The sequence below is a fragment of the Acinonyx jubatus genome, chromosome A3 (genome assembly GCF_027475565.1).
Source record: "Acinonyx jubatus isolate Ajub_Pintada_27869175 chromosome A3, VMU_Ajub_asm_v1.0, whole genome shotgun sequence".
In the NCBI taxonomy this organism is placed as follows: Eukaryota; Metazoa; Chordata; class Mammalia; order Carnivora; family Felidae; genus Acinonyx; species Acinonyx jubatus.
In genome coordinates, this window is record NC_069388.1 from 11,212,873 (window position 1) to 11,225,744 (window position 12,872).

General features: G+C 53.0%; 1 protein-coding gene across 5 annotated transcripts in view; it reads left to right on the plus strand.

The window, feature by feature from the left end:
* The first annotated feature begins 9,413 nt into the window (after nt 1-9,413).
* RIPOR3 (RIPOR family member 3) overlaps nt 9,414-12,872 on the plus strand; it is a 75,505-nt gene continuing 72,046 nt past the window's right edge. For 2 of the 5 annotated variants that reach the window (XM_053199833.1, XM_027046633.2), the window contains exon 1: nt 9,414-10,135. In XM_053199833.1, the coding sequence (XP_053055808.1) occupies nt 10,133-10,135 (3 nt within the window). In that variant the 5' untranslated portion in view covers nt 9,414-10,132. The remainder of the gene's footprint in view (nt 10,136-12,872) is intronic. The other 3 variants (XM_027046629.2, XM_027046631.2, XM_053199832.1) reach the window with 2 other exon arrangements.

Genomic DNA, 12,872 nt, shown 5'->3' on the forward strand with positions numbered 1-12,872 from the left:
TGCAAACCCGAAGGGGCACCTGGGTGGCTCAGTTGGTAAAGCGTCCCACTTCGGCTCAGGTCATGATCTCGCGGTCTGTGGGTTCGAGCCCCACATCGGGCTCTGTGCTGACAGCTTGGAGCCTCGAGCCTGCTTCCGATTCTATGTCCCTCTCTGCCTGCCCCTCCCCCATTCGTGCTCTGTCTCTCTAAGAATAAATGAAGCATTAAAAAAAAAACAATTTAAAATGCACACCCATGTTGCCATGTTGCTGCCCCAAACCTCCCGTTAGTCCGAGGCTGGAGACAGAAACTCCTCAGTGTGGGCCACAGTGCCCTGAATGGTGTGCCCCCATCTATCTCTTCAGCTTCATCTTTTTGTTTGCCTGAAATATAATTCAAATGCCATAAAATTCACCCTTCTAATGTATACAATTTAAGGGGGCACCTGGCTGGCTCAGTTGGTAGAGTATGTGACTCTTGATCTCAGGGTTGTGAGGTCGAGCCCCAACCTGGGGGTAGAGATTACTCAAAAACAAAATCTTCTTTTTTAATTAAAAAAAATTTTTTTTACATGTATTTATTTTTGACACAGTGTGAGCAGGGGAGGGGCAGAGAGGGAAGGAGACACAGAATCTGAAGCAGGCTCCAGGCTCTGAGCAAGTTGTCAACATAGAGCCCGATGTGGGGCTCGAATCCACAAACTGTGAGATCATGACCTGAGCCGAAGTCAGATGCTCAACGGACTGAGCCACCCAGGTGCCCCTACTTAAAAATAAAATCTTGAGGTGCCTGGGTGGCTCAGTCGGTTGAACGTCCGACTTCGGCTCAGGTCATGGTCTCGAGGTCCGTGAGTTTGAGCCCCGCGTCGGGCTCTGTGCGGACAGCTCAGAGCCTGGAGCCTGTTTCGGATTCTGTGTCTCTCTCTTTTTCTGCTCCTCCCCTGCTCATGCTCTGTCTCTCTCTCTCTCTCTCTCAAAAATAAACATTAAAATTTTTTTAAAAAAATATAATCTTAAAAAAATATACAATTTAGGGGTTTTTAACATACACGCAGAGTTCTGCAACTCTTACCACTACTTAATTCCAGAACATTTTATTACCCACCAAAGAAACCCCACACCTATTACCAGTCACTGTCCATCTCCCCGCCCACCTTCACCAGCCCCAGGCAACCGTGAGTCCGCTTTCTGTCTCTACCCATTTGCCTATTCTGGACATTTTGCATAAATGGAATCATATAATCTGTGGCCTTTTGTGTCTCGATTCTTTCACTCAGCGTCATGTTTTCAAGATTCACCCACGCTGTATTGTGGGTCAGTGCTCTGCTCCTTTTTCATGGCTGAGTAACACTCCACCGCATGGACAGACCCCATTTGTTCATCCATTCACCAGTTGATGGACACTCTGCTTTCGGCTATGATGAATAATGCTGCTGTGCACATTTGCGTTCAAGTGTTTGTGTGAACATACATGTTCCTTTTTCTTGGGGATACGCCTCGGAGCGGGATTGCTGGTTCAGATGACGTTCTAGGCTTAACCTTTGTGGAACTGCCAGACCGTTGTCCGTGGCAACCGCACTATTTCACATCCCCACCAGCACCGTATTGAGGATCCCGATTCCCCACCTCCTCCGGCCACATCTTGTATCACGCAGCCCCTGGCTCTCTGGGCGCTAACCCTGCAACTACCAACGTACTTCTTATGCTGGCCTGTTTCCCTGTCCTCCAGAAGGAAGGTCTTGAAGATGCCTGTGGTTCCCACCTTATCAGACTCAATGCCTCTTTGTCACCCCTGAAGTGACATATCTCAATAACATAACCTACCTAGCTGTACCAGGAGAACATGTGCACGGAATTCTCAAAGTGTAAAATAAAGGAGAGTAGAAAGTAAGGGATAACAAAATCATTCCTGTCGTAAGGCTGGAAGTCCTGGTGAAGTCTCCAGGCACTGAGCTCAACAGGTAGGTATACTGTGATGGTGACAGGTGCAGGTGGATCTAGGTGTGGGGTGCTAGCCAGCCACGTGCCATGAGCATGCTGAGTTTGAACTGTTGCCAGAGCTGTTCCTGCAGAATGGCGGCCAATGTGAATTCCCAGGCAAAGCAAAGTTCAGTCTTCTCTCAATTTACACAGTGAAAGCATCCCAGGAAATTCAGTATCATAGAAACCGTGTAAAAAACACTGTTTGTTTGGGGCGCCTGGGTGGCTCAGTCAGTTGAACATCCGGCTCTTGACGTTGGTTCAGGTCATGATCTCGTGGTTCCCGGGTTCGGGCCCCATGTCGGGCTCCGGGCTGACGGCATGGGGCCTGTTTGGGATTCTCTCTCCCCTCCCCTGCTCATGCTTGCTCTCTCTTTCAAAATAAATAAATAAACTAGAAACACAAACAAACCCCACTCTGTGTTTGTATGTAAAACAAAGTTGGGCTCCAGGATTACCTCACTAACCCAGCAAACCTTCTGGGCTTCCTCTCACCAGGTGAGCTCTCTTTCCGGGCTCCCCATGCTACTTCTTCACGGCAACGGACACCATTTGTGCCCATACGTTCACATTTTCTTTTTGTGAAAGTCCGTGGCCCCCGCTAGACAGGGACCCCACGAGGTCTGGGTTTGTGACCTTCTCATCTCTGTGTTCCCAGCCCCAAACGTAGTGCCTGGTACTCAGATGTTTCCTGAACGAATTCCTGTCTGATGGCGTTCTTGCCCACTTCCTCTGTTGTCCTGAAAGTTCTCAGAACACCGTGCCAAACTTATCTGTGTTGCCAGTGCTAATGAGGGTTCCTTTCTCATATGGAAAACAATGATCAAATATTTAAAATGCAGACAGAAGCGAAATTACCACCGGGCTACCAGCGTCCTCATAAGTGAGCTGAGGACATGTTACGACACACGCTTCCACGAATCTTCCAGAAGCTGCTGTGCTAGAGACATGGTCTTGGGAATACACTTTGCAGCTGTGGTTTCAGTAAAGAACTTTTATTTTAACTGTGTTAACAATTATTTCCATTCTAGCTGCTATGTAACAAACTATCCCAGAACTTAGTAGCTTAAAGCAACAAGTAAGGTGGTCGTTTCTCCCCGTTCTGTGGGGTGGCGGGCTGGACAGCTGGGCCGCTGGCCTTCCTGGGCTCACTCGTGGGGCTACAGTCATCTGACAACTCGACTGGGGCTGGAGGGGCTGAGGCGGCCTCACCCACACGTCCAGCAATGGTCTGTCAGCAGAGGTACCGTGATTCCCTTTCACATGGACGGCTGTCTTCCGGGAGGCTAGCCCAGGCCTCTTCGCTATCTGTTGTCTCGAAATTCCAAGCAAGTGAAAGCAAAGGCAGAAAGCACAGGGTGGAGGCCTGGTTCCGAAGCTGGCAGACCATGACCTCCATCTCATTCTGTCAAAGCAAGTCACAGTGCCGCCCAGATTCGAGTGGGTGGAGACACAGGCTTTTAGACGGAGTGGCATCAGTGCCCTGCAAAGGGCAGTGGACCCAGGGAGGCATCCTCACTGCGGGCCCTTGCTGTCATGACCCACCACGACGCTCTCCCCGGAGCGCACTCTTCTTGCTCCTGGCTCTGGAATCTGAAGGGCAGCGCTGGCTCTCTTACTGAGGGAGGTCCCCTGGGACCCCGGGTCTCCCCTTGGGACTTGGCATCCCCTTCCCTGGCCCTGGAGACGGAGGTGCAGCAGGTAGAGATGGGGCTGAACGTATTCTTTTCCAGATTTTGTGTGGTTTGATTTGGGGAGCGGGGCCTTATTTTTGCTTTGGTTAGGTCCTGATATCATTTTATTCTCTTGCCACTTGCCTTCTCTTCCAACTCAACGGAAATAAAAGGTTGAGTTAATGGAGCATCCTGGCTAGTGGTTCCGTGGATTTTACGACAAAAGTTACCTACGGGTTGAGAGCTCTGATTCCGGAGCAAGACTCCTCGAGTGTGAACCTTGGCTCTATTACTTGCTGTGGGACCTTGGGAAAGTGACTTCATCTTCCGATGCCCCAGTTTCCTCCTCCCTGACATGGGGATCATGACGCCCAGGATGAGGCCGTGGCAGGGGTGGAGTGAGGTGGTCTGTGCAAGCCGCTGGAGAGCACCGGGTCAGGGCCCTTGCACACAGGTCAGCCTTCTGCCATGGATGGGTTTTTTTTTGGGGGGGGGGGGGGAGGAGGCGGAGGCTTAACTAAAAAAGCCGTTTATAATCTTAGTACGTCCATGAAAGAGTAAAGCCAACATGTGCATGCCTCCTGCTCATAACTGCGCCTCGTTTTAGCCCTATTACGAGGTATTTGTGCTTTCGGTATAAATTATAAATCTAAACACATGCAGGGTTTGTTTTTCCCCCAAAGCAGATTCCAACCAGCATGAAACCAGCCAACCCAAATAAATTGTGCACTTAAGTCCATTGTTTCCAGCAACATGTAAACTGTTGGGTTGTGGAGATTTGCTTTGAAGAGGGTGCCCCATTAGTGCGCCTAGCATCAGGGTTCAATTTAGGCAGCGCATATTTGAAGAGTTTACTAGAAGTTTGTGGCAAAGAAAGACACGCACGGTTGGGGAGGGGGGGCAAGGGGCTCTTATCAAATTGTACAGGATGCATTTAGGCGGTGTTGTCGTAAAAGCACAAAACAAAGCAACAGCCCTGAACTCAAGGAGACTCAGAGAATTCCTCAGCTGGGGAAGTCATTCTGGGAATGCAAAGATCGCTTTCAATGTTATGTTTGTAAGGAAATGACAGTCACCAAGTGGAGAATGTCAGGTCCTCTGAGAAACCCTGTGGGCACTCACGTGCAGAACACTATTTACTTAACTGGAGTTGGTTCTGAAAATATTTGACTCTGGAGGGTCCCAAAGGGAGTGTGCAGGGTGTCTGGGATTCTCTTTCAGGTCAGGACTCGGCCTTTGCTAATCCCCTCAGCTGATAAAGCTGCAGTCTTCAGGGCGAATTCATTCCTCTGCTGAACCGAAGTTTATGGCCCTGGCCGAGGCCAGAGCAGGACCCTGTCATTCTAAAGGTTTCCCCAGCCAAACAGAGCCGCCGCCGTCGTCTATCTGATGAACTGGTAGTTTGTCACAGTGGAGCAGAGGTGCCTGGAGTGAGGAGGAGTGTGGAGAAGCCAGGGAATGAAGGATCTGGATATTTATCTCCAGGAACCTGACATTCTCATCAGTGCTAAAGGTTGACAGGGCTGACAGAGCAGGGGGATTCTGACGTCACTCTCAGGAAGGTGATGGATTTCACCAAGCAGGATGAGTCTGGGGGTTTGTTCTTTCTGTTAAGCTCACATCCCCACTTCCTGAGCGGGAGACCCTTTCACCACCCCAGATTTTGTCCCTGCTAACTTGCAGGATGCCGGGGCATTGATGGCAGTCATGAGTCCAACAGGGCTCAGACAGGAGTGAGACCACCTGGGCCCCAGTCTGGCTTCTTCCTGAGACCTGGACAAATGGCTGAATTCAGCCCTAAGTCACTGAGCACCTATGACGCTCTGGGCACTAAGTATGTAACGGCACAATGGCTGTCCTGGTCAGGACGGGCCAGGTGGAGAAGGATGACGAGACCGGCAACCTACACACTTTCCGCATAGTGTCTCATGCTTCCCAAGTTTAACATGCATGTGAATCACTTTGGGGCCCTGGGAAAACGCAGGATCTGGTTTGGGAGGTCTGGGGCGGGACGTGGGACCCTACTAAGACGCTCTAGTCTGCTGGTCCCTAGACTGCACGTTAAGCAGGAAAGTATTATTTCATCTAATCCTTAGAACAACCCACTGAGGCAGTATGGTTGTTCCCATTTTACAGATGAGGAAATAGAAGCCTGGGGAGGTCGAGTGGCTTGGCCAAGGCCACGTGTACAGCTGGGAATGGAGGAGCCGCGGCTGGACCCCAGGGCCTGCGTGCTTCCGTAGCTCTGCCATAAGCCGGCAAGGATGGCACCGGGAGGGGCTCCACACCCAGAGTGGGGGCTCAGAGAAAGCTCTGGGAGACCGTGCCTCTTGGCTGGGTGCCAGCAGGTAAAGGGTTAAGGTACTAACTAGGTGACCGCCAAGGAGGGCCGAGGAGAGAAGCCCAAGGGGAGAGAGGGCTAGGGGGCTGGGGGAACCCGCAGGACAGGGCTGGCACCTTAAGAACTCTGATGTGTATTCTGTGTATTCAGGCACGGGGGCAAAGCAGGAGAGGGCTAGGAGGCTCTGCGGTGCACGTTTTTGGCTTTACCCGGAGGGCCCGAGAAGGAAGGTTCTCTGGAAAGATCACGTAACCTTTCTGTTTACTCATCCTTCCCTGGTGACACACTTCCTGGGGGGCATCCCCTTCTTTCTCAAAGGCACTGCCCCGCCCAGCACTTACTACTTGGGCTGAAATTAGCACTTGGGTTTCTATTTACACATCTGCCTCCTGCTAGAACATTTCCTCCTAATTCATCTCTGTCCCCGAAATACTCAGCCTGGCAAGTGGGATGGTAACACCTTGAGGGGAGCACGACAGCGATGGAGAAAGAGTTTGAAGGTAGTGGAAATGCTGCACCATCTGGAAGGTGTGTGCCCACAGAGCCTGTAGAGGAGATTCTGGGACTGTGGGTCCGAGATTTTTCTGTAAGTTTACTTTTTCCCCTTTTCAAGTTGATTTATTTATTTTGAGAGAAAGCATGAATGGGGGAGGGGCAGAGAGAGAGAGACAGATAGAGCCAGAGAAAAAGAGAGAGAGAATCCTAAGCAGGCTCCCCACTGTCACCACAGAGCCTGATGCAGGGCTCGAACCCATGAACTGTGAGATCATGACCTGAGCCGAAATGAAGACTCGGACACTCAACCGACTGAGCCACCCAGGCATTCCGCCCCCCCCCCCCCCGCCCCGTTCCATATTTTGAGAGAGAGAGACAGTGCGAGCAGGGGAGGGGCAGAGAGAGGGGGAGACACAGAATCCGAAGCAGGCTCCAGGCCCTGAGCTGTCAGCACAGAGCCCAACGTGGGGCTCGAACTCATGGACCGTGAGATCATCACCTGAGCCGAAGTCGGCCGCTTAACCGTCTGAGCTGCCCAGGCGCCCCACCATATGTACATTTTTAAAAACAGAACGGCAGAGTCGGGGTGGGGGCAGGCTCCCGGGTGGCTCAATCAGTTAGGCATCTCACTTCAGCTCAGGTCATGATCTCATGGTTTGTGGGTTTCAGCCCCACATCGGGCTCTGTGCTGACAGCTCAGGGCCTGGAGCCTGCTTCGGATTCTGTGTCTCGCTCTCTCTCTGCCCCTCCCCTGCTCATGCTCTAACAATGAATAAACATTAAAAAAAAAACAGCATGAACTTATTTTTATCTGAGCCCATTAAAAATATTTAAATAAACTTAAAAAAAATAAACTTTAAAATTTAGGATAGTATTAGATTTATGAAAAGGTTGCAGAGAAAGTACAGAGAACTCTTACCCTGCACCCAACTTCTGATTGTTTCCCTTCTCGCTGACATTCTACATGACTGCCGTACATCTGTTCACAACTAATGAACTAATATTAATATGTTATTAACACTACTCCACGTCCTATTAGGATTTTGCTCGTCTTCCATTATCACTGGCCGAACACCATTCTAGCTAGATGCTGTTGGCTGCTGAATGACCCGAGCCTGAGGCCTGCTTTCTCTGTTAAAAAGGAAAATCAGTAAATGTTGGAGAGGTGGTCAAAGCTGAGACTTTCTCACAGGCCAGATGGGGTTGGAAGAACACTGCCAGAGGAGTAAAAGGGCTTTCCCACTGTGGGGTTCAGCATCGTGTCCTGCAGACTGTGTGTCTCCTAAAGTCGTCTTGGGCAGCCCCGAGCATGATCTCCCTATGCCACTCACTCTGACAGCCGGAAACGCCACGTCTGAGACCGCGGGGCTCAAACCTGGAGCTTCCTTCTGCACCGGAGGGTGACACCAGGGAGCTGGGTGCCCCTGGCTCGGAGATGGGCAGTACGTGTCACTCGTGTTCTCTGCAGTGACTCTGCTGAGTTCCCACAGCCAGGCAGGCACGTGACGAGAATTCCACCACCAGCATGAGAGGTGCTCCCTGCATGGGACATGAGGTCCGCTTGCCTGTCGTGTCCACGAGACGGGGTCCTGCGTGTCATTGGTGATGGGGGAGGCGACCGTCTTAAATCGACAACTGCCTGCTCAGCAGCCTTTTCTTTCCCTAAGGTCTGGATTCATCCCCGTCAGGTGTTTCAAAATGGTTTTCGTGTTTTAGGAGTTGGAGTCAGTGACGTTGTTTCCTGAAGCCAAGTTCCACACTTTCGAGTACTTTCCTTTCTAATACGTATCTGCTGTCCTCATTTCCAGGAGACCTAAGCCCCCTCCACACTCACTCAGCTCCTCTGCCCTTAAGGTAAGTCGCTGCTGGCTCAGGGGTCCCCGATCGAACTGGAGGTGATCACACGTGAGTGTTTGCAGAATTGCTGGGTTCGCTCCTCAGCACTGTTGTTCATTTCTCGGCTGGCGCATTATAGAATTTTGAGTTAGTCCAAGGGGGCGCGTGGTTGGATAAAATCTTCTCCGCATATGGATGTGGAAGAGGACGCTGCTTGGGACACAAGTAATATGTGAGTCCCTTTTCACAACCCAGTTTGGTTCAAATCCTTTAAGACTGATTTTCCAGGCTTGCTATGTGTTTCTGTAGTAATCCATTTTCAATTGTTTCCTATGACAAACTTTTTTTTTTTTTTTTTTTTTAAGAAACCTCTGCGTGCACGCCTCCGTATGCACCGGCCTAAGTTATGTTCCGGGTGGTGGCTGTTTGCTTATTTCTGGTTTTTAAAGGTCTTGGCAAATCCAAATTACTCTTCGGAGTATGTGTGTGTGTTTGTGGGGAGGGGTGGCAGTTCCTGTTCTTCGGGGGCTGTTTACTCCCGGCTCCTCCTCGTCTGCACTAGCTGCAGGGGGTAGAAGGGAGCCAAGGGGAGGCAGAGAGAAATTCATCTCTAGGTGTTACAGGCTGGATGGTTCCGCAGGGCCAGGCTCCTCTGCAGGGGTGGTCAATGGGGGCTTTGTTCCCGAGTCCATTCTCTGAGCCGAATCCCAAAGCTGATGTGCCAAGGTGACAAAAGGAACCCGCCTGTGTGTCTGTCGTGTTTGGACCCCACCCCCTGACCGGGACATCATCAAGTCTGTAGGAGTCGTATGTACACATGTAACAGGGGCGGCAGGGGTGGGGGCAAACCCTGAAAATATTAGGCTGGAGGAAAAAAAAAAAGGAAAAAAGGCAGTAAAAGGAGCGGACTGCTAACTCTAAAGACATAAAGGGAAAGGGCCAAGCTAATTTGCACCCTAGGAGAAGTGGGAGGTGCAGAGGGGACAATGGGACACCCGGGAAACAAGGAGCACAGGAAGGGGTGTGTGCAGGATCAGATCCGACAGACAGAGGGGGTCGCATGGGGAGGAGGGAAGAAAGGAGGAAAAGGAGAGAAAGCGAGGAGGGGACTTGAAAGTGGCAAGGTAAGAAGGGGAGGCGGAGGCAGGGGAGGCAGGGCCAGGCTGCGTCCCTGTCTGTTTGTGATTAGCACACAGCCCCGGCGCAGAATGGAGTAAACAGAAACTTCCAGGCGTCCCCACACCCCCCTCTGAGGCAAAGCAGAAATCAGATGCTCCGTGATTAATCGTGGAGAGTTCAGGACACGACCACAAGCGCTGTGCGGACTTGAAATTAGCTGCCTTTTCCCGTCCCCTTGCCAAGATGGGAGTGGGGGGTGGGACGTGAAGGGGTGGGGGCCCCGCCTGCTGGGGGCCAGCATGGAATCCTCCGTGGCAGAGCTCAGTGACACTGACGGGCAATCGGCTACATCCACGGCAGCAGGCAGCATCCGGGGAGAGCGGCTGGCCGGGGGGGCCCCAGGCAGGCTTCCTGGAACCCCGGCTCCCGCTGCCCGCACCCTGACACGGGCCAGATAAGAGCCGGGCCGTGCTATCGGAGCCCTGCAGCGTGCCGTCCCACGTCCTGCAGCACCACAAGGAAGCCTGGGGGACAGTGGGCTCCTCGGAAGCGACCTTCTGAGTGGCCAGTCTGGACTGGCTTCCCCGAGTCCTAGCTCGACTCTAGTCCTGGATGGGAACCGGCAGCCGACGCTCGCCTGGGCGGCAGAGAAAGCCAGGCTGCCTGGAGGAGGACGCGTGACCGGGCCTGAAAGTCCGCACCTGCTCCATGGTGAGTGCTGGCGTGTGGACCAGACGCTAGGGGGAGGTGAGGTGTGAGGAGGGCGGCCCCCCCTCACACTCCGCCCTGGTGCTCCACCGGGGAAGGGAGGCTGTGAGGAGGAGGCAGGATGGGATTGCAGGGGCCGCCGTGTGGCCTCGGGCAAGTTCTCTCCCTTTCCTGGAGGCGGGCCTCCGTGTGTCTGTCGCTGACGCGGAGTGGGTCGACAGCTGACCTTCAAGGGGCTTTCACTAGGACCGTGTCTCTGGTGTTATCTGCCAATGTCAGGCGCCGTGCTTGGCATTTGCGAAGCTCCAGCCCAGGGAATCCCCATGAGCCTCTGGTGCGCCTGGTATTATTGCCCTCATTGTACACTGAGCAAAGAGAGGCTCAGAGAAGTGAAGTGACTTGCCCAAGGTCACACGGCTGGTCAGCGGCAGAGATCGGAATCAGGTCTCTGTCTTTCTGACTTGCACTTTCTGCTTCCAGTGGGCTGTTTCCTGATCTAGGGTTCTGTGATCTCCCCAGGAAGCAGGGGTGGAGGAGGAGGGGGTGTCAAGGGGAGCATTCCCTGTAGGAGGGGGGCAGGGAAGTCAGAGGAAGCCACAGGCTGAGCAGGCTGTACCTCTGGACAGTATGTCCGCCCAGGGTGGGGGCCCACGTCCTGGGATGGGCAGGGGCCCCCGGCTTGAAGGAAGAGTGCCCGGCACCAGGCGCTGTGCCCGCCACCCTGCTCCCCTGCCGTGGGAGGCTCCTGGGGGCAGGATAGGAGGGTTAGTATCAGGCAGGGGTGGAGAGGGCTGGGCGTGGGGAGAGTGGCACATGCCTCTACTGGGTTTTGTTCCAATTTTATTCTGCCTTTCCAAAAATCTGTTTCGAATCATTCTGGGCCCCCAGTCCTCCTCTGGACGGAACAGAATTGTGAAACACATACAGCGCTTTCCACCGCCTCCCCTGGGGGAATCACATATTAATATTATCGCGGCTATTTGCATAGACATCCCCACAGCCGTGGCAGCGGCAGCCAGAGATAAGACACAGATAAAAGTCTCCGAGCGTCTCCCTGGCACGGAGGGAGGGACGGAGGGACGCATGTTACAATGACACAGCCGGCAGGTGGGAGATCCCACGAGGAACAGGCCTCCGGGCGGAGCTGGAGATCCCAGCACCACGATGTGGCCTCCTCTCCTCTCTTCTCTTGGAAAATTCCATCTTGCAGCACCTCTGGCTCAGGCCTCCTTCCTTGCAGCGACTGGCTCAGGCCCTCTGTCTTGGGCTCCAGCTGAGACCTGGGTGGGGGCCCGGCAGTCCCCTCGGTGCTGGGCACACAGGGATGATAGGTCACCCTACCCACTTCTGCCCTGGACTTTTCTTGTAGCCCTGAGCAACTCACGTCCCATCTCTGGGCCTCTGTCACCTCCCGTCTCTGGGCCTCTGTGTTTCCTCATCTACACAACGAGGGGATTATTTTAGGAAATCTCTGAAATCTCTTTGCGACTCTAAAACTCTGTGACTCTGGTTGGAGGGCACTTAAGTGCTCAAGAAGCTTCTAGGAGAGGATGGTCCCCCTCAGAGCCCTGCCACCAGGAAGGCGCCGGAGGCTGGCACAAAGGCAGGCCTGAAGAAGAGACCGATGGCACGAAGTGCCTCGTTACTGACGTCAGCGGTCACGGGCCTTTGGGAGCCGAACGGGTTGCTTTTGTGGGGAGTGATTGAGCCCAGATGCGTGCTGGCTGGGAAGCCGTCACCTACCCTGCAGCGGAAACTCAGCACCGCCCCCAGGACCCCCCAGATCTTTCTGGGGAGCTGCAGAGCGGTGTCTCACATACGCCCACCGACTGGGCTCTTGCCCTGCTTGTCCTCTCCGGCTTCCTCTTGCCTCTGCCCCCAAGGCCACTGTCCGTCTGAGGTTCCCAGAGCCCCTACCCTTTCCGTACCCAAGCCGCTCTGGGTTCTGGGCAGAGACGGAGGGAAGAGCTTCCTCCCCAACCCGGGACACTCTCTGCCACGTGCTCCCTACACAGCGGTGTGTTGGAGCCAGCTTGTACCGGCTCTGGAAAGCCAAGTGTCACATTTTCAGAAATCTGGTGAACTCGCCAAACAGAGCCATTATTAAAAATTAAGTTTCATGAGCTTGTAACCAAATAAATGATGCTGCAAAGGGAGGAAGTAATCAAAGCCCATCGCTTTCCGTTTCTGAAAGTACGCGTCGCTGTTAGGAATGTTCCCGCGGTACCTGTCTGCCGCTGCACGTCTGTCCCCAAGGCCGGGCGGAGTGACTTCTAGTCGGCAGCCTGAAATCGGCCACGGCAGGAGTCGTTACGCCACGGGAACTGGTAACAGTACAACTCAGGGCTCGATCTGTCCATTGTCTAGATTTGAGAAAGGAGACAGGAAACGTTAATGACGCAGATTAGGCCTAAAAATGGCACCTCCGCGGCTGTTTCTTGTGAAGAGTGCCAAAACGAAGGCACTTGCTCCCTTCGCTGACAGATGAAATCAACTCCGATACACTTCGTTGTATCAGTTTTGTCTTATTCCTTAAGGGGATGGAAGATCCCAACCAGCTTTCCTCACTCATCGGTTGTAACTGGTGAGTGTTTTTCCAGACGTAATTTCCAGAATTGCCCTCACTCATCAGTTGTGACCACGGGCTGATTACAGGTACAAGAGTTGGGGGCAAAAATCAACAAAACCACCCTGGGTGAATCAGTTGAACGTATGAAGCCCACACATCTTATCTGTATTT